The 19,505-nt window shown below is 43.2% G+C and overlaps 1 protein-coding gene across 10 annotated transcripts in view; it reads left to right on the top strand.

The window, feature by feature from the left end:
* Positions 1–19,505, top strand: part of KIAA1217 (KIAA1217 ortholog) — a 445,177-nt gene that overhangs the window by 170,303 nt on the left and 255,369 nt on the right. The window contains exon 1 of one of the 10 annotated variants that reach the window (XM_040434416.1): positions 16,411–16,641. The exons of the other annotated variants lie outside the window; for them this stretch is intronic. Within the exon in view, the coding sequence (XP_040290350.1) occupies positions 16,543–16,641 (99 nt within the window). The 5' untranslated portion in view covers positions 16,411–16,542. Of the gene's footprint in view, positions 1–16,410; positions 16,642–19,505 lie in introns of those variants that run through there. 10 annotated transcript variants of the gene reach the window in all.

Raw genomic sequence — 19,505 nt, 5'->3', positions numbered from 1 at the left:
GAATATTTCAATTTTTTTTATTTTTTTTTGTGTTTTGTTTCTGCTATTGTAATGTTAGAAGGTAATCCTTAGCTAGGATCCCTACTAATTCTGAGGATGGGTCTCGGCCCCCTGTCTCCAATAGAGGGGTAGCTGCGTCTGCATGGTTAGTAACTGAATGGAACATATGGAAGCATCAGATTATTATCATATTGAGTGTGAGTGAGAAAGTCAAGTCCTCTGGCACCATCCCCGCTATATGAATACATTCGTCTTCTATCTTATTCTCGTGTCGGCCGACAGTTCTGCAGGCCAAACATGAAATATGACCTCTCTGCACCCCTGCATCTTAATATCAGATCAACACGTCTACTGTATTAGCATTATATTGTGGAATGTATATTTAAAGGGGTATTCTGGTTATAACAAGTTATCTCCCATCCACAGGATAGGGGACGACTATTAGATCGGTGCCCTGAAATGGGTGGGAAATGTGAGCCACCTCTCCATTCATTTCTATGAGAGTGCTGGAAATTGCAGCTATTTCCACCATTCTCATAGACATGAATGGGGTGGCGGCACCCTTTTCCGATCAGCCGCCCCATCCATTTCAGGGGTTCTCTTGATCAATGGACGGACCCCCACCGATCTGATAGTTTACTAGTGGAATACCCCTTTAAGCACTTCCCTAGTGAATTCTAGTTATCTCTGTTTGATAAGGCTGCAGGCATCACTTTTTCATTTCATTCTCTGGCCACCGGGAGGCGTTGCTCCGTTGCTCTGTACCATAATAATACTATAACCCGGCAGTGCAATGGAATAGAATTTACAGTATTTCTCGGCAGTGGACGTCTGGCGAGTCCAGATGCATTCACACAGTGCGACTTCTGAGTCTTAGCACTTTATGTACAGGATATAGCTTGCAGCTTGTGCGGTTCCCCTTTAAACCATAAACTAACCGGATGGAAAATAATATTTAATGTTGCCTTATTGGGAACGACGTGATATTAAAAGATTCACCTGAAGTTGTCGAGTAAGATAATTCTGTCATTTTTCATGATTTGCTTGTAGACTCCGCTAAGAGTTGCTGATTTAGACATATTTCGGGCGGCCGCTGGTGCATACTTCACACTTGTTATGACATGTGAAGGCAGAGACGGAACGCAGGCTGTTGACAAAGTTCTGCCCGTCTAGAGCTCTGGAGACTTTTAAAAGTATATCCTTAGAAAAATATGAAGTTGTCTGATACCTGGGGATCAGATGCGGGGCCCCTATCTATAAAAAAAAAAAAAAACGGAGGTTCCTGCATGTGCACCGCTACTCTGTTCTCACAGTGGACGCCAGAACCTCAGTTTTTGGGATCATAGGTGGTCCTTGCAGTTGGAACCCCAGTTATCAGATATTTATCCCCTATTCTATGTGATTGTAGGTGGTAAAACCTGCCTTATTTCTCAACGTTAACCTCTCTCATGACATATGAACGTCACTGAGGGGGTCCTTGCACAGGAAACCCCCTGTGTAGACCACAGTGAATTGCTAGCGAAGAGCAGCCCTTGCTTTGGCAAACCTGTCTCATCCACGTATTTGGGGAATCCAATATTTCCTTATGGCGTGAGGAGACTTGTAGGCCATACATGCCGCTCTGGAATTCTGGGAAGCAGGTATGCAAATGAGCTCTTAGCAAGCTCCGCCTCTGATGCCGCCAGATGTAAGGTAGCTATCCTATAAGCAGGCATGAGATTCAGCCAGTTCCCTCCGGTTCTCCAGTTTCGGTTGTTAAAATTACAGCCGGATCGGAGAACCGTGTGACCAGCTAAATCCCGATCCGGCGCTCTGGCCGCGGCAGCTGGAGATGAGGGCTTCCATTCCATAGTTTACCTCCTTAGGCTTTTTAAAAGTTGGGTGGTGTGTGTGTGTGTGTGTGTGTGTGTGTATATAGTGTATATATGGTGCATTTATGTGTGTGTAGCATGTATATGTGTTGTATGTATATGTAAACATGTGTCGTGACGCCGCATGTCCGCCGTTGAGTTTGGAACCTGTTAAAAATTTGAATCGTACCCCTGCCTATAAATCAATATTCGACCTTTTTAAAAACAGGCCTTGAAACATGACTTGTATGATAACTAAGCCAGCATCTCATCTGCAGACAGTTGGTTTTAGGGTGATTGCCCCTCATCAGTGCTGAGCAGAGAGTACTGGCTTAACTGGGTGAGAGGCCTAGGTCAGGATTTGGGGAATACAATAATTCCATCCAATATTCCATACACAGCCGTTCATTTGAATGTCAAGCATGTAATATTGCATTTGCCCTCTAGTGGCCGCTGTTTGATGGTGTAGCTACATCTGGTTGCTTTGGTTAAAAAAAAAAAAAAAAAAATGTACTGTTTTTTTTTTATTTATTTTTTGGTGCCTGAGATGTAAAGTGAAATGACACAAGCCTAAGATCGTCCAGAATTTTTTCGTATAAAGGATATTGGGCTATTTCAGGCTTATTAAACATTCTGCTGATAACAAATACTGGAGCGGTGACAAACAAGCAGCATAAAAAATCATTAGGCGAGTAGGTGTGAAGAAGAAAAGGGTTATTTATGGGCGGCTATTATATGGCTGCGGGGATCTTGTATTACATAAAACTAACAAAGCACATCTGTAAAATGTTGTTCTGGGTTTTGGGAAGCATTGAATGGCTGTAATAAATCCCTCGTCTGAAAAAAAAAAAATCTAACAAGTCTATGTCTAATCAATCTAGAGCTATAAAATGGAAGCTGAAGGATTAAATGACTGCCAGTAGACATCTGGAATCTGATTTCGTGTCATTTATAATGCCATTAAGTAGGATGAGAACACAGGAGTTCATCAATTACACCAGGAATCCTTCTGCCTTGTATTAACTTGTACTTGTTTGCGTCATTTAGTGCGCCAATGTTGATAAAGATGTGTCTTGCTGCTGATGACATCAGTGACAAAATGGCTCCGCATAATCATGCTATTGATGACATCACTGTGAGAGGGTAGTTTCTCATACAAATGCTGTTGATGACATCACAGTGACAGAATGGCTCCTCATGATCTTGCTATTGATGATGTCATAGTGACGGCGTACTTCCTCATACAAATACTATTGATGCGATCACAGTGACAGAACGGCTCCTCATATTCATGCTACTGATGACATCACATTATTGATGACATTTTATTGCCAGGGTGGCTCTTCATACTCATGTTATTGATGACATCAGTGTCGGAATGGCTTCTCATGCCCACGCTATCGATGACCTCACAATGACAGGACAGCCCCTTATACCCGTGTAATAGATGACATCACAGTGTTGGGATTTCTCCTCATGCCCATGCTATTGATGACATCACATTGATGACGGGTCAGTAAGGAGATCACACCCATCATCTATTTATCCCCAGGACTGTGACGAGGGGACATCCTCTGCGTCTGGAGGAAAGAAGGTTTGTACACAAACATAGAGGAATATTATTTACAGTGAGAGCAGTGAGACTATGGAACTCTCTGCCTGAGGAGGTGGTGATGGGGAGTTCACTAAAGGAATTCAAGAGGGGCCTGGATGTGTTTCTGGAGTGTAATAATATTACAGGCTATAGTTACTAGAGAGGGGTCGTTGATCCAGGGAGTTATTCTGATTGGAGTCGGGAAGGAATTATTTTTCCCCTAAAATGAGCTTCTACCTCACAAGAGGTTTTTTTGGCCTTCCTCTGGATCAACTTGCAGGATATCAGGTTGAACTGGATGGACGGAGGGCTTTTTTCAGCCTTATAAAATTTTTTACTATTTATGTTACTGTGTAGGACAGCTCCTCATATTCGTGTCATAGATAAGACCACAGTGTCAGCATGGCTTGTAATATCAGAACATATTCCTCTCAGAAACACCATTGTGACATCACAGCAACTTACCAGACTGAAACCCACTTGTGATGTCATAGAAGTTTACCAGACTGAAAGCCACTAGTGATGTCGTGTCACAGTAGTATGCCGGATTGAAACACACATCAGAGCATACTACCTGACAGAAACACAGTTGTGACATCACAGCAGCTTACCAGAATGACACCTGCTTGTGCATACTGGATTGAAACACAGTTATGACCTCATAAATGCCCAACTAACAGAAACACACTTGTGACATCACAGCAGCTTACGGGTCTGAATCCCAGTTTCGATCTCACAGTAACTTACCTGACTCAAACCTACTTATGATGTCATAGGAACTTGGGCTGAAAAAGTCTTGTGATATTTCAGTAATTTACCTTGGGGACAGACACCAACAACGGAGGCCGCTGTGTAAGGATAGTATATGGATTCCTACATGTCCGACCGCTACTTTTGATGACAACAGTGAATTTAGGAACCATCTTGGAAGAGTTATGGTATCAAACGTGTAAGGGTTGATCAACATTTCCACATATTCTTCAAATCAATATTGGTGCCCCAGCAAAGAATTTACCATGGTATGACCCAAGCATGGCCCAGGTGCTGCAAGGCCAGAAAATCGGGATCTACCAGTTGAAGACCTCTAACCAGCATTGACCAGTCCACATTACTGCAGACCACTGCTAACTTCCAGGCAGAGGACTTTACGTCTAATCTGTTACCTGATGAATCTCATCAAGTCCTTGTGAAGTGTACAGGTCACTTGATTTTGACCGATTGAGGCGTTTCTCCTGGCACCTTCCTCTTTCTTTGTCTCTGAAGCTTCCTCCGTCATTGATGTTTGTTCCATTCCTACAAAGGGCATCAGCTCCAGACCACGTCTGCCATATGGACGTTGTCAGTCACGTGTTGTCTCCACCAGTTGAATCCATTTAGTAAATTACACAGTCACATGGTTAAGGAAGTAATTATAGAGTCGACAGTCAAGGCCCTAAGAGTGAGCTGTCGCGCTGTCATTGTCTGTAAAATGTGCCTTTTAATTATTTAAGAAGAAGAAATATTTGGTCATTTACAAAAATACATTTCTTACACAGCTTGTAAAGAAGTAGTAGTATACCTGTAGTGTGTGTAATGGGATCTGTCCACCAGGATAATGCCCATACAGATGTAGCAGAGCTGAATTTGTCTGTTAGATCTTAGGAATATGTAGATTTACCCACAGTACTATGTAAGATAAGAAATTATTGACATGTGTGCCAGATGACAAACTTGGATTTGCTACATGTCTATATTATTCTTTTATTCTACTTTTTCTGGTTTTGGTATCACCTGAACGTCCCTTTGCATGAGGGGATGTTGGGTAAGCAAGACACATGGAAAATTAAATAATATCACTTACCTTCAATAGTTTCAGCCAACAGCTATTCTTCCTGGCCCCCATACACATGCATGCTCGGCTCAGCCACTGCCTGAAACCTTGAGATTCAACCTACTCACACTGTCCGATTCTTCTTGAACGTCAGTGTGCCTGAAATCATCTGTTGGGGGGATAGTCAGCACAGTCCCTATACACATACAATAGATAGGCATTGCCTCTAAAATTGGTGAGTTTGAGCGACTTTGCTCTTATTTATGTATGTGCACCATAAAATCTACAGGAACCAAATCCATCAAACCTTCTACGTGACCTCTGTTTGACCCTGGAATTTATGTGGAAAAAGCATTGTAGAGGTACGAGTCAAGAAAGCAAGAACCACTCATATCCCCTACCCCCTCCCTGTGCTGAGTCCCGGTGGGAGCACTCTAGATTTTGAAGAATTTGCTGCACATTGGATGCTATACCATAATCTGTTGTAGGAATAACTGACTATCCCACTGAATTGTACGGGAGCTGCTTAACTAAACTTAGGGGCGTGTCTGACAACAAACTTGTTGACTGTTTCTAGTAACAACCAGAAGAACTATGAATGCAGCTCTGGAATATATTACATACAGTACATCAGGATCAGAACAAGATAAGATAATGTATTTAGTACTTACATTAGTAGTTTATATTTGTATAAACTATGACATTCTGCTACAAAGTTTAAATACTCTTTAAAGGCAAGATTGTATTTTTACTTGTTTGGATTTTTTTTATTATACTTATTAAAGGGGTATTCCAGGATCACTATGGTTTTTAACAGATTTGCCCATGTAGCTGCTTACTTCGTGTACATCTTTCCCATACTTTTTTAAATCCAGTTTAGCCTCTCCGGACCCATTTTTTCACCACGTAAACCGATCACTCTGGTTTGTTTCCATCCTGTATGTAGCACTTCTTCGTGTTCCTGTATCCAACCGAACCCATGATGCACTTCTCCTTTCTCTGCCATGCCTCTAGCACCGCCCCTAACAACGCACAGCTGGTTTATAGCTCCTCCCACACAGCTAGTTACATAGACACTCCCTTATTACTGCCCCGCCCATGGACATAACATCACAGGAAATAAGAAAGAGCTGCATGGACATGGTCATGTGACCACAGCCCAGAACGGGAGATAGTAGTGGTAAACGAAATACATTAGAAAATGATAGGTACCTTCATAAATATTTATTTTATAGGATTGTTGATGCAAACCGGAAAACCCCTTTAAGTTCACATTGATTTACTAATTTTGGATGCACATATTACAGAACACAATACAGAACCTCTCTGCTGTATAAAACCTCAGATAAAGTTTCAGCATGCTCTACATTACAGCCTCTGGCGCTGTCCTTGCCATTGCTCAGGTTGGACAGGTTTTACCGGGTAAATTGTGCTTTCTCATTTACATAAATGAAAGAAAGTGCAGGGCAACTCCCTGTGCCATGGGGTATTGTGATCCAGGGCAGGGTCACACGGCCAGAATATGTGGTTTCAGGACTCTGATTTAAAGAGCAAAGGGATGATTGAATTGAAACTTCTAGATGCAATTAAACAAGTGCTTGCTATATCGTCTGTCGCTAGTTAGGGCGATTTATCTGCCATGGTGAGAGGACTATAAGACTACTTTTACATCTGTGGCACAGAGATCCAGCAAAAATGATGAGAATCAGCTAAACACAAGCCACACCATTTTTGCAGGTTCAGGCGGGCAGATCTCCTTCTAGACCTCATTATACTGGGGCTGGCAGGAATTCTGGTTGCATCCGGCTGTCACGCTTCGGTGTGGGAGGGAAACACCACTCTGAGCATAAGAGGGAAGGGGGGAACAGGGAATCGGGCCTGAGAACTAGGGAAGAAAGGTGGACACCTCCTAGTAAAACCCTGACCAAAATCATGACTGACTACCAGTATGAACAGACCCCAGAGGTAGGTGTGTTCATACGCAGGAGTACCTAGAGTCCTATCAAGCCCTATAGGACCCTGGTACTAATGGCAGGGACGAGACTACCTGTTCCTCCAAAAGGAAGGACAAACATGGAGGCAAATGACCCATTTCTGACTTAACTTATCCTAAATAAATACAAAAAATAAAGACATGACAATTTTGTGGTGGAATAAAAATGGCCGCAATGCTTTATTAAGGGTAAATAAATTAATAAATAATTAAAATTTCAAATTCATAAATAAATAACCATTAAAATTCCAATAATTACCGAAATCCACTCAGCAATAGCTGAGTGATACAGCCCCTCTAATAAAGCAAAGCGACATGAGCATAAGAATAGGGCGGGAGGGCGGGGCGACGATCCGGTCTTGATAACACTGGCCCAGAAGCGCCGCCGAAACCCTCTTTTTAAGGACTAAATTTTCCCGCCGCTGAAATCCAAAACCAATCAGCTGTCCAGAAATCTCCCCCAGCAACCAGCTGCACCAATCAGAGAGGATCACTGCTTGACATCCAAAGCTCAGGTGAGACCGGATAAAACCAGCTGATTCTGACAGGACTTAACGCTTTCATAAAAACCTGAAATAAAAGAGCGGGAAAACAAGAAAAAGGAAGGGGGGGGATAGAAAAAACAGCAAAAAACATACAAAAAACACATAATATTGGTGTCATTGCCCCCATGTGTCCCCCAAGCGAAACGCTCTGGGGGGCCTGAACAGGAGTCTCCTTCAGGCCTTATACAAACAATAGGGAAATGCAACACACAGAACCTAAACAAAATACAAAAAGGGAAAGGAAAGACTTAACTTCAAAGGGGGCTATGGAAGCACCAGGAACTCCACCGAGATCCACACACTAGCAATCCACAATAGAAACTGAAGCTATAAACCGCACAGCATAGTGGGAGAAGCAACAATAAATAAGGAAGGTTAAATGACCACATAATCAACACCTGTAGGTTAGAGGTGTGGCCATTACCAGAAACAACACAGACGCCTATTGATCCACAAGGAAAACCTGTCAGATCAAACCACGTGTTGTCAGTCTCAGCGATCTCCTGCCACCTGTCCCGGGAACGTCCGTGATACCGGCAGTGCTGTTCTATGCTGTAACAGCCTGCCGGAATCACTGCTGCAGATGTGAAAGTAGCCTTGAAGGTGTTTTCCAAGAGTTTTTTTTTTTTACTGATGACAGGTCATCAGTATCTGATCATTGGGGGTCCGACACCCAGGACTCCTGCCGATCAGTTGTTTGAGAAGGCCCCGGTGCTCGCAGTAGCACCGCGGCCTTCTCCCAGCTCACCAAGAACTGTGCTGTACATTGTATAGCAGTTGTGCTTTATATCACGCTCAGCCCCATTCACTTTAATAGGGCTGAGCTGCGCCTAGGCCATGTGACCGAAGACTGTGACATCACATGGCCTAGAAAAAGCTGGAGAAGGCCACAACACACCTGCGAGCGCCACTGCCGTCTCATACAGCTGATCAGACCCTTCCCCCAGTCAGATACTGATGACCTCATCAGTATAAAAGTCTTGGAAGACCCCTTTAATTCATACTAAAGCCTAGGTGTCTGACGTGATCATTAGAACATTAATGAATTAGAGGTGATGGAATCAATACATTGGCCAATCTGTAAATTACTGTTTTAGGTGTTCTATGTGTAAGGCCGAATGCACACGGCCGTGTTCCGCGGCCGGGAGCGGTCCGTGGTATGCCGGGCTGGATTCCTGTTCAGAGCAGGAGCGCACGGCGTCATTGGTTGCTATGACGCCGTGCGCTTCATGCCGCCACTGCACTACAGTAATACACTCTCGGTCGCGGAACTACGGACCGCTCTCGGTCGAGGAACACGGCCGTGTGCATTCGGCCTAATACTGTCAGAAAATAAGGGGGCTCTATAGCTCAATATACATACTACAGGGCTCAAGTAGAGTACAGGCCATGTTCACATTTGCTGTACAGCACAATAAAATTGTGAGTGGATCTCGGGGTCCACTGCAAGGGGCATGAGAAGTTTTTAGGATATCCCACATACTATATAGTTGTACAGAGATTACAAGTCTAGGAAAGCTCAGAAATCAGTTACTTAACACTTATTATTTTTTGCCACTGTGTTAGGTTAGGTTCATACCTCTGTTTAACTGATCCGGCAGGCAGTTTCGGCAGAGAACAGCCTGCCGGAGTTCACCGGATCCGGTCTAGCTGGATACTTCCGTTCACTGCCTAACCCCATTGATTATAATGAGAACCGATGGGGATGGGGTCTGTTTCCGGCATGAGTGGCAGGTTTTTGATGGACAGATAACATTGTGTGCACCAGTTTTTGTCCAGCTGAAACCCAGAACTAATGGCGTAAAGCAGCCAGATCCCATAATGGACAATGGGGTCCGGTGGTGAATGGAAGTATCTGGCTAGGCCGCATCTGGTGAACTCTACTGGATCAGTTAAATGGAGGTGTGAACATACCCTTAACCATGTTTTACCCATATAATGCCAACCTAATCAACAGAGATGAAACGAAGACCACTTACTTGAGATCCTTCCAGAGTTAGGTTTTAGTCATTTTAACATAAATGTCCATCCCTAAACATCATGGATGTTTTCTCCAGCTGGTGGCAAAATGTATGGGATCATTTCTGGCATTGAGTAATTCACTAGTAATGCTGGATGAAAACATCCGGTGTCAGGGGAGGGAGCAGCCAATGGCAGTCACTGTCCAAAATGCCCGATCAGTCCCCGGAATGCCGGAAAACTGTGAAAAAGACTGCAAAACGGATCCGTCCATCCACATGACAAGCGGAGAGACGGATCCGTTATTGCAATGCATTTGTAGACGGATCCGCACCCGGATCCGTCTACAAATGCTGTCAGTTGTCACACTGATCGGCGGATCCGGCAGGCAGCTCCGACGACGGAACTGCCTGCCGGATCACACTAACGCTAGTGTGAAAGTACCCTTAATCTGGGACGTGCGTGAGAACCCCTTGCAATTGGCGCACGCTGCAATTGGCCTCATGACAAATACAGAACTTTAAACAACCCGTATCGTGGCCATTGCATATGCAGAACCATTCATTTCAATGGGTCCGCAAAAAAAACGGATGTCACTCCGTGTGCATTCCGTTTCTGTATGTCTGTATTTCCGTTCCGCAAAAAAATAGAACATGTCCTATTATTGTCCGCATTGCGGACAAGGATAGGACTGTGCTATTAGGGTTCACCTGTTCCGTTCCACAAAATACGGAATGCACAAGGACATCATCCGTATTTTTGGTGGATCTCTTTTTTGGGGACCGCAAAATACATACGGTCATGTGCATGAGCCCTTACAAGGAGAGAGCTACACGGAAACAGACATACCCCCTGAGAAAAGGACATACCCCTGAGCTTCCATCCTGAAGTAAATGTAGCAGAACAACTAGAGCAATGAATGGGGAGATCTCTAGACCCATGTGAGGTACAGGGCTGGTTCTGGCTTTGCTATAGCTTGTCATGTATTATACAGTTGCAAGAAAAAGTATGTGAACCCTTTGGAATGATATGGATTTCTGCACAAATAGGTCATAAAATGTGATCTGATCTTCATCTAAGTCACAACAATAGACAATCACAGTCTGCTTAAACTAATAACACACAAAGAATTAAATGTTACCATGTTTTTATTGAACACACCATGTAAACATTCACAGTGCAGGTGGAAAAAGTATGTGAACCCTTGGATTTAATAACTGGTTGAACCTTCTTTGGCAGCAATAACTTCAACCAAACGTCTCCTGTAGTTGCAGATCAGACGTGCACAACGGTCAGGAGTAATTCTTGACCATTCCTCTTTACAGAACTGTTTCAGTTCAGCAATATTCTTGGGATGTCTTGTGTGAATCGCTTTCTTGAGGTCATGCCTCAGCATCTCAATCGGGTTGAGGTCAGGACTCTGACTGGGCCACTCCAGAAGGCGTATTTTCTTCCGTTTAAGCCATTCTGTTGTTCATTTACTTCTATGCTTTGGGTCGTTGTCCTGTTGCAACACCCATCTTCTGTTGAGCTTCAGCTGGTGGACAGATGGCCTTAAGTTCTCCTGCAAAATGTCTTGATAAACTTGGGAATTAATTTTTCCTTCGATGATAGCAATCCGTCCAGGCCCTAAAGCAGCAAAGCAGCCCCAAACCATGATGCCCCCACCACCATACTTCACAGTTGGGATGAGGTTTTGATGTTGGTGTGCTGTGCCTCTTTTTCTCCACACATAGTGTTGTGTGTTTCTTCCAAACAACTCAACTTTGGTTTCATCTGTCCACAGAATATTTTGCCAGTACTGCTGTGGAAAATCCAGGTGCTCTTGTGCAAACTGTGAACGTGCAGCAATGTTTTTTTTGGCCAGCAGTGGCTTCCTCTGTGGTATCCTCCCATGAAATCCATTCTTGTTTAGTGTTTTACATATCGTAGATTTGCTAACAGGGATGTTAGCATATGCCAGGGACTTTTGTAAGTCTTTAGCTGACACTTTAGGATTCTTCTTCACCTCATTGAATTATTTAAATTATCTGTTAAACAAACTCCAGCTAGGACTGCTGCAATGCCACTGCCACAGAGGACCCCCAGAAATGGCAGATGGGTTAATGTAGGTTCTGGAAGTCTTAGAGTGGTGGATAGAAGACATGTCCCACAGTCGGTGGTTCTCCATAATTCATTTGCAGCACTCTCAGAATGTAAGGACAACATGGATATGGACTCAAGCACAGAGGGTGAGAAACCATCGACTCCTATGTCTAATGTATGCAACAAAAAAGATAAAGTGAAGTCTCAAAGGATGCAGCTGTTGCTGGGTGATTCAATCATAAGAAGTGTGGAGCTTAAAGAAAATGGTTTTGTGAGATGTCTCCCTGGGGCTACTGCTAGAAGAGATAGAAGACGTATTATTAATATTGTTAAGCAAGCAAAGCAGGAAGGGGACGTGGATGTTCTTGTCCATCTAGGGACAAATGACCTGGCTTGCAATGAAGTGTCAGAGGTGAAAAAATCTTTTATCACACTTGGTAATGACGTACAGGATTTTGCATCCACCATTTCATTTTCTGAAGTTCTGCCTGTGCATAATGTTCAGAATGATAGGCAGAGGCGCATAAAGGAGTTCAACATATGGCTTGGTAAATGGTGTCAAGAGCAAGGATTTGGCTTTGTTTCTCATGATAGCTCTACTTGGAATAGAAAGGAACTGTACAAAAAAGATGGTTTGCATCTTTCTCTCAAAGGAACAAATGTACTTAGTGAACAACTCCAAGAATTTGCGAAAGAGTATTTAAACTAGGAAGGGGGGGCAAAAGAGTGAAAATAAAAGAGTCCAATTGCCCCCCGAAACAATGCCAGAACAGGCCAGAAGCACTGAGGTTAAGAAATGATAAGCTCAGAGTCCTGTCTACAAATGCTCACAGTTTAGGTAAAAAAATCAATGAACTTGGGTCAATAATGGCATCTGTAGATTTAGTGGCTGTTACGGAGACATGGTTTAATGAAAGAAATGACTGGGACATAACCATACCAGGGTACTCTTTATACAGAAGAGACAGAGAAGGCAAGAAAGGAGGAGGAGTGGCCCTGTATGTGAAAGATAGCATTAAATCTAACCTAATACAAGTTGGTAAGGCCAACATAGAGTCAGTTTGGGTTACGTTGCAGTTTGCTAACCATGCAGTAACTCGTGTAGGTGTGATATATAGACCACCTGGTCAAGTTAAAGAACTAGATGATCTACTAGTTGAAGAAATAGCTAAAATGACAATGAAAGGAGAAGTTATCATTATGGGAGATTTCAATCTTCCAGATATAAACTGGAAAACCAAAATAGCAAGTTCTACCAGGAGTACAGATATTCTAAATTCCCTACTGGGGTTATCTCTACAACAAGTGGTTGAGGAGCCAACCCGGAGGGAGGCCATTTTGGATTTGGTATTCACAAACGGGGATTCGGTATATGATGTCATTGTAGGCGAAACCTTGGGATCTAGTGATCACCAGTCAGTGTGGTTTAATATAAGAACTGTGAAAGAGTCCCACCACACAAAAACAAAAGTTTTAGATTTTAGAAAAACAGACTTTTCAAAAATGAAATTAGTCATAAATGAGTCCTTATCAGACTGGAACGGATTACATGGAGTCCAGGAGAAATGGGACTACTTAAAAGGTGCATTATTGAAGGCAACAGAAAATTGCATTAGACTCGTCAGTAAAAGCAAAAAAAGGAGGAGACCAATGTGGTACTCAGCAGAAGTGGCCCAAATCATTAAAAATAAAAAGCTAGCATTTTGTAATTATAAAAAAAACCAGAGCAATGAAGATAAGGAAATCTACAAGATTAGGCAGAGAGAGGCCAAGCAAGTTATAAGAACTTCTAAAGCGCAGGCAGAAGAAAAACTAGCTCAGTCTATGAAAAAAGGGGATAAGACATTCTTCAGATATATAAATGAAAAAAGGAAATTAAAACAAGGAATAACTAAATTAAAAACAAAGGACGGAAGGTATGTAGAAGAGAATAAATGGCTAGCCGACTGCCTTAATGAATACTTCTGTTCAGTTTTTACAAAAGAAAAAGGAGAAGGACCTCCACTAGAAAGAATGACTATTAAATCGTTTGATGCATGTATCTTTACAGAGGAAGATGTTCTAAGTTTGCTGTCTAAGGTGAAGACAGATAAGTCACAGGGGCCTGATGAGATACACCCAAAATTATTAAAAGAGCTTAGTGGTGAGCTGGCAAAACCGTTAACAGATTTATTTAACCAATCATTAGTAACAGGAGTCGTCCCGGAAGATTGGAAATTGGCAAATGTCGTGCCCATTCACAAGAAAGGTAGTAGGGAGGAATCGAGCAACTATAGACCAGTGAGTCTGACATCAATAGTAGGCAAATTAATGGAAACCCTATTAAAGGATAGGATTGTGGAACATCTAAAATCCCATGGATTGCAAGATGAAAAACAACATGGGTTTACTTCAGGGAGATCATGTCAAACAAATCTTATAGATTTTTTTGACTGGGTGAATAAAATAATAGACGGTGGAGGTGCAGTAGACATCGCATATCTAGATTTTAGTAAGGCTTTTGACACTGTCCCACATAGAAGACTTATCAATAAACTGCAGTCATTGAGCATGGACTCCCATATTGTTGAGTGGATTAGGCAGTGGCTGAGTGACAGACAACAGAGGGTTGTAGTCAATGGAGAACATTCAAAACAAGGTAATGTTACCAGTGGGGTTCCACAGGGATCTGTACTGGGACCGATTTTGTTTAATATCTTCATAAGTGATATTGCAAAAGGCCTCGCTGGTAAGGTTTGTCTTTTTGCTGATGACACAAAGATATGTAACAGGGTTGATGTTCCTGGAGGGAAACGCCAAATGGAAAAGGATTTAGGAAAACTAGAAGAATGGTCAGAACTCTGGAAACTGAAATTTAATGTGGATAAGTGCAAGATAATGCACCTGGGGCGTAAAAACCCAAGGGCAGAATATAGAATATTTGACACAGTCCTGACCTCAGTATCTGAGGAAAGGGATTTAGGAGTAATTATTTCAGAAGACTTAAAGGTGGGAAGACAATGTAATAGAGCAGCACGAAATGCCAGCAGAATGCTTGGATGTATAGGGAGAGGTATAAGCAGTAGAAAGAGTGAAGTGCTTATGCCGCTGTACAGAACACTGGTGAGACCTCATTTGGAGTATTGTGCGCAGTACTGGAGGCCATATCTCCAGAAGGATATAGATACTCTAGAGAGAGTTCAGAGAAGAGCTACTAAACTAGTACATGGATTGCAGGATAAAACTTACCAGGAAAGGTTAAAGGACCTTAATATGTATAGCTTGGAAGAAAGAAGAGACAGAGGGGATATGATAGAAACTTTTAAATACATAAAGGGAATCAACTCGGTAAAGGAAGAGAGCATATTTAAAAGAAGAAAAACTACCACAAGAGGACACAGTTTTAAATTAGAGGGGCAAAGGTTTAAAAGTAATATAAGGAAGTATTACTTTACTGAGAGAGTAGTGGATGCATGGAATAGCCTTCCTGCAGAAGTGGTAGCTGCAAATACAGTGAAGGAGTTTAAGCATGCATGGGATAGGCATAAGGCCATCCTTCATATAAGATAGGGCCGGGGGCTATCCATAGTATTCAGTATATTGGGCAGACTAGATGGGCCAAATGGTTCTTATCTGCCGACACATTCTATGTTTCTATGTTTCTATGTTTCATTGAGCAGTCTGTGCTCTTGCAGTTATCTTTACAAGATGGCCACTCCTAGGGAGAGTAGCAGCAGTGCTGAACTTTCTCAATTTATAGACCATTTGTCTTACCGTGGACTGATGAACAGCAAGGCTTTTGGAGATACTTTTATAACCCTTTCCAGCTTTATGCAAGTCAACAATTCTTAATCGTAGGTCTTCTGAGAGCTATTTTGTGCGAGGCATCATTCACATCAGGCAAGGCTTCTTGTGAAAAGCAAACCCAGAACTGGTGTGTGTTTTTTATAGGGCAGGGCAGCTGTAACCAACACCTCCAATCTCATCTCATTGATTGGACTCCAGTTAGCTGATACCTCACTCCAATTAGCTCTTGGAGATGTCATTAGTCTAGGGGTTCACATACTTTTTCCACCTGCACTGTGAATGTTTACATGATGTGTTCAATAAAAACATGGTAACATTTAATTCTTTGTGTGTTATTAGTTTAAGCAGACTGTGATTGTCTATTGTTGTGACTTAGATGAAGATCAGATCACATTTTATGACCAATTTGTGCAGAAATCCATATCATTCCAAAGGGTTCACATACTTTTTTTTGCAACTGTATATCATTTTTTACATCCGTCATGGCATAATCCCTTCGCTATATACAGAGCATTGCTTAATCTAATATAGAAAGGAGAGAAAGCAACATCAAAGGCTGTGCCCCTCAGCAGCGCTCTTCTATTACTCATCTCTTTCTTGTTGCTCTACCTATAGTTGGATTTCTTCAGTGTCGGCGGTGAGAAGGGAAACCGCAGGATATTCTTCAGTCTTGTTTAAAGTCATCCAGATTCCTTGGAAGATCGCTGCTTTTATGGTCAGTAGGGATTTAGACATTTGCAAACTTTAACTCCACCTCCTGCTATTCAGTGTGTTTCACCCATGACAGACCGGTAATGAGACACTGAGGAGAAGAGTGTGCAGGAACATCCGGCAACCTGGCATTAGGCTCCAGCTCAACATGTACACACACGACTGCTAGTGACAGCAACCTCCAGCCAAGAGCGGAGGGCGCCCTGGAAATGGAGAGAGACGCGCGAGCCAACAAGAGGATCAGCAACGAGAAAAGATTTGCGTCCTTGTGTTGCGCCGGATCCAGGCACCAATCTGGAACTAGTAAGGTAGAAAATGCATCCGATCCTATCTAGAAGAATAATAGATCTAAACTTCATTTCTATGGCAGCAGTCGGTTCTGCGGTGCAAAAATGACGCAAGTTGTGCTGCAGATATAGCAGAACGGAGTTTGTCAGATCTAGCAGGGCTCGGCCAGACATTTGGCACTGCTCAGTGCGTTAGATCTGCTCTATTAACTTATCACAAAGTATACAGACAATGCAAACAAATTCCGGCTCTGCTACCTCTGACGCCGTGGGATTGCAGGTACGGGTCCTGTATGTGTTTATCGTATGGGGTAGTGGATAGTAGAAAGAATCAACATTTTTTTAATATTCTGTTGCTGAGCAAGCTGTAAGTCAGCACCCTCCACCCTGTCTGCAAATAGAAATTAATTAAAGGGGTATTCTGCCTAGAAGATGGGATGTCTCACTTCTAGCTCCACCAATCGAAAGAGCGAAGGAGATGCATGTCAGGAGACATGATGCTTTTATGCGGTAGTCTTGGTCATCCTTGCAATCAGTGGGGGTCCTAGCTGAGATTTTATCAAGGGAAGGCATATCCCAGCCATGTGTTTTCATTTACTATGGCCGGAATACCCCTTTATGAACGGAAAATATTTGCAGTCAGCTGTTTGTATTAGTTTGTCCGACTGGCTCACTGTATAGTTTTTAGAAAAGGTAGGTGGCAAAAAACATATAAAGCATTTAACTGATGAAAATGGATGTGGCTGAAATATAAATTTTATTAAAATGTGGATAATTCTACCAGAGTATAAACCTAGATAGATACGATCACGTCCTGGATCCCGCTAGTATACGGTAAGAGTGTGACGTCATACACTCAGACCTAATCCTAGGACAATGTACCCCAAGGGGAACAAGTAATGTGTCTGGAGATCAGCCCCCCGTACACAGTGCTCCAGCACAACAGGGGTTAACAAAGTGAGAGTGCCTGAAATCAAGGACACTGTCACTTAACCCTGGGCTGTTACCCTTGGTACGTCTACTGAAAAAAGACTGGCTACAGTGTGGTTTGGCTTCCTGATGAGGTATTAGCCTCTGCAACACTAAAGGCACATCCGCCTATCTGCTCGACGCCTTTCTTTAGCTGCTATTATCATGCTGCTTAGTCATCAGGAGCGATACTGGAAGCTTAACAAGAAACAAACAATCCCATGTATTTAGCGTGCAGACACGTAGCCTGCGGCACTGGGACGGCCGTAGCGCGGTCGTGCCAGTGCTGCTTCCAAAGAAGAAGAAGCCACGCCCCCTGGGCCGGACAAAGCAGCGCGGGAGCAAATGAATCGGTGGCGCTGCCGAGGACTGGCACGCCCCTGCCCCGCCTCTTGACATCGCTGAAGAGTGAATAAAGGCGATTATTACCAAGCCAGGACATATAGTCGCCCAAAGCTATCAGGGATCGGTAGCCTAACCAAAGAGGCATCTTATAGAGTACCCCAAGGTATAGAATGAGGTCACTGCTCAAAGCAGACTGTGACCTATTTAGGCCACTTTCACACTAGCGTTGTTTGAATCCGGCGTTCAATTCCGACACCGGAACTGCCCGTCGGATCCAGAAAAAAATGTGTGAAAACGGATTACATTTGAATCCTGATCAGGATTTTGATCACAATGAAGAAATGCATTGGAAAAAACGGATCCGCCATTTATGGACTTTAACTTTTTTTTTCACATTTTTCGGGTTTAACATGCAAAAGCCGGATCCGGTTTGACTGAACACACGGCGCCGGATCAGGCGTTAATGCAAGTCAATGGGAAAAAGGCCGGATCCGGCGTTCAGTCAAAGTGTTCCGGATTTTTGGCCCGGAGGTAAAAATACAACATGCTACGGTTTTCTGAAAAGCCTGATCAGTCAAAAAGACTGAACTGAAGACATCCTGATGCATCCTGAACGGATTGCTCTCCATTCAGAATGCATTGGGATAAAACTGATCAGTTCTTTTCCGGATTTGAGCCCCTATGACAGAACTCAGCGCCGGAAAAGAAAAACGCTAGTGTGAAAGTAGCCATACAGGGATCCACAACCACAACCACAACCACAACTTTATCTCACTGTGATTTTGTAGTAAAAAGATCGCAGAGAGGCACGGAACATTATCAGTCATGTTAATGCTCCGTGTCTCTGCTGTCCGGAGCGGGGCTTGGCTGTCTTTCCCACAGCGGATGACACGCATGGCATCCGCTCTTGTGAAACAGCCCTTAGAGTCATTTAGCCCATCAGGTTTGGTGGTCTGCAGAGTGAAAGTCCATTGGGCCACTTAACGGAGGGTAGTGACTGCCCCAGCTGATTGGGTGGGTAGTTTCTGGAACCTCCACACAAAATTAGTTGCGGGGAACGGTGTTGAGCTTAAGGAATTGCACTGCAGAACTGGCACCTGATAAGTAGAGATGAGCAAAGTTTTGAAAAATTTGATTTGGCAGCTTCGCCGAAGTTTGGCAAGAAATTCAATTAGTTACAAATTAATTTGTCATCACTAGGTTAAAACCCTATTCAGCCCTATATCAATCAACGGGACTGTTTTTAACGGCCTATTAGACCACTCACCTCATCCACTTGCTCATGCAGAGGCAGTCCGGCCCTCTCTTGATTAAAAGAGACCTGCTGAAGGACCTGCGCTGAGCGTGGTGACGTCACTGCGCGCTCCCAGGGTGATCACGTCGTGGAGACAACTCTGTTTCATTACCAAGAAGTGCGAGGAAATTTTGTCTTCATGGCGAATGGAATTTTGCCTTAACTTTGGATCGAATTCCACTTCGACTGTTTCAATTTGCTCAACACTATTGATAAGAATGTATCTTCCAGACATGGACATGACTCTAATCTTAAAGGGGTTGTGTCACTTCAGCAA

The sequence above is a fragment of the Bufo bufo genome, chromosome 5 (assembly GCF_905171765.1).
Source record: "Bufo bufo chromosome 5, aBufBuf1.1, whole genome shotgun sequence".
NCBI lineage: Eukaryota > Metazoa > Chordata > Amphibia > Anura > Bufonidae > Bufo > Bufo bufo.
Note: the sequence above shows the minus strand (reverse complement) of the source record. Positions and strands in the feature narration are given on the sequence as shown.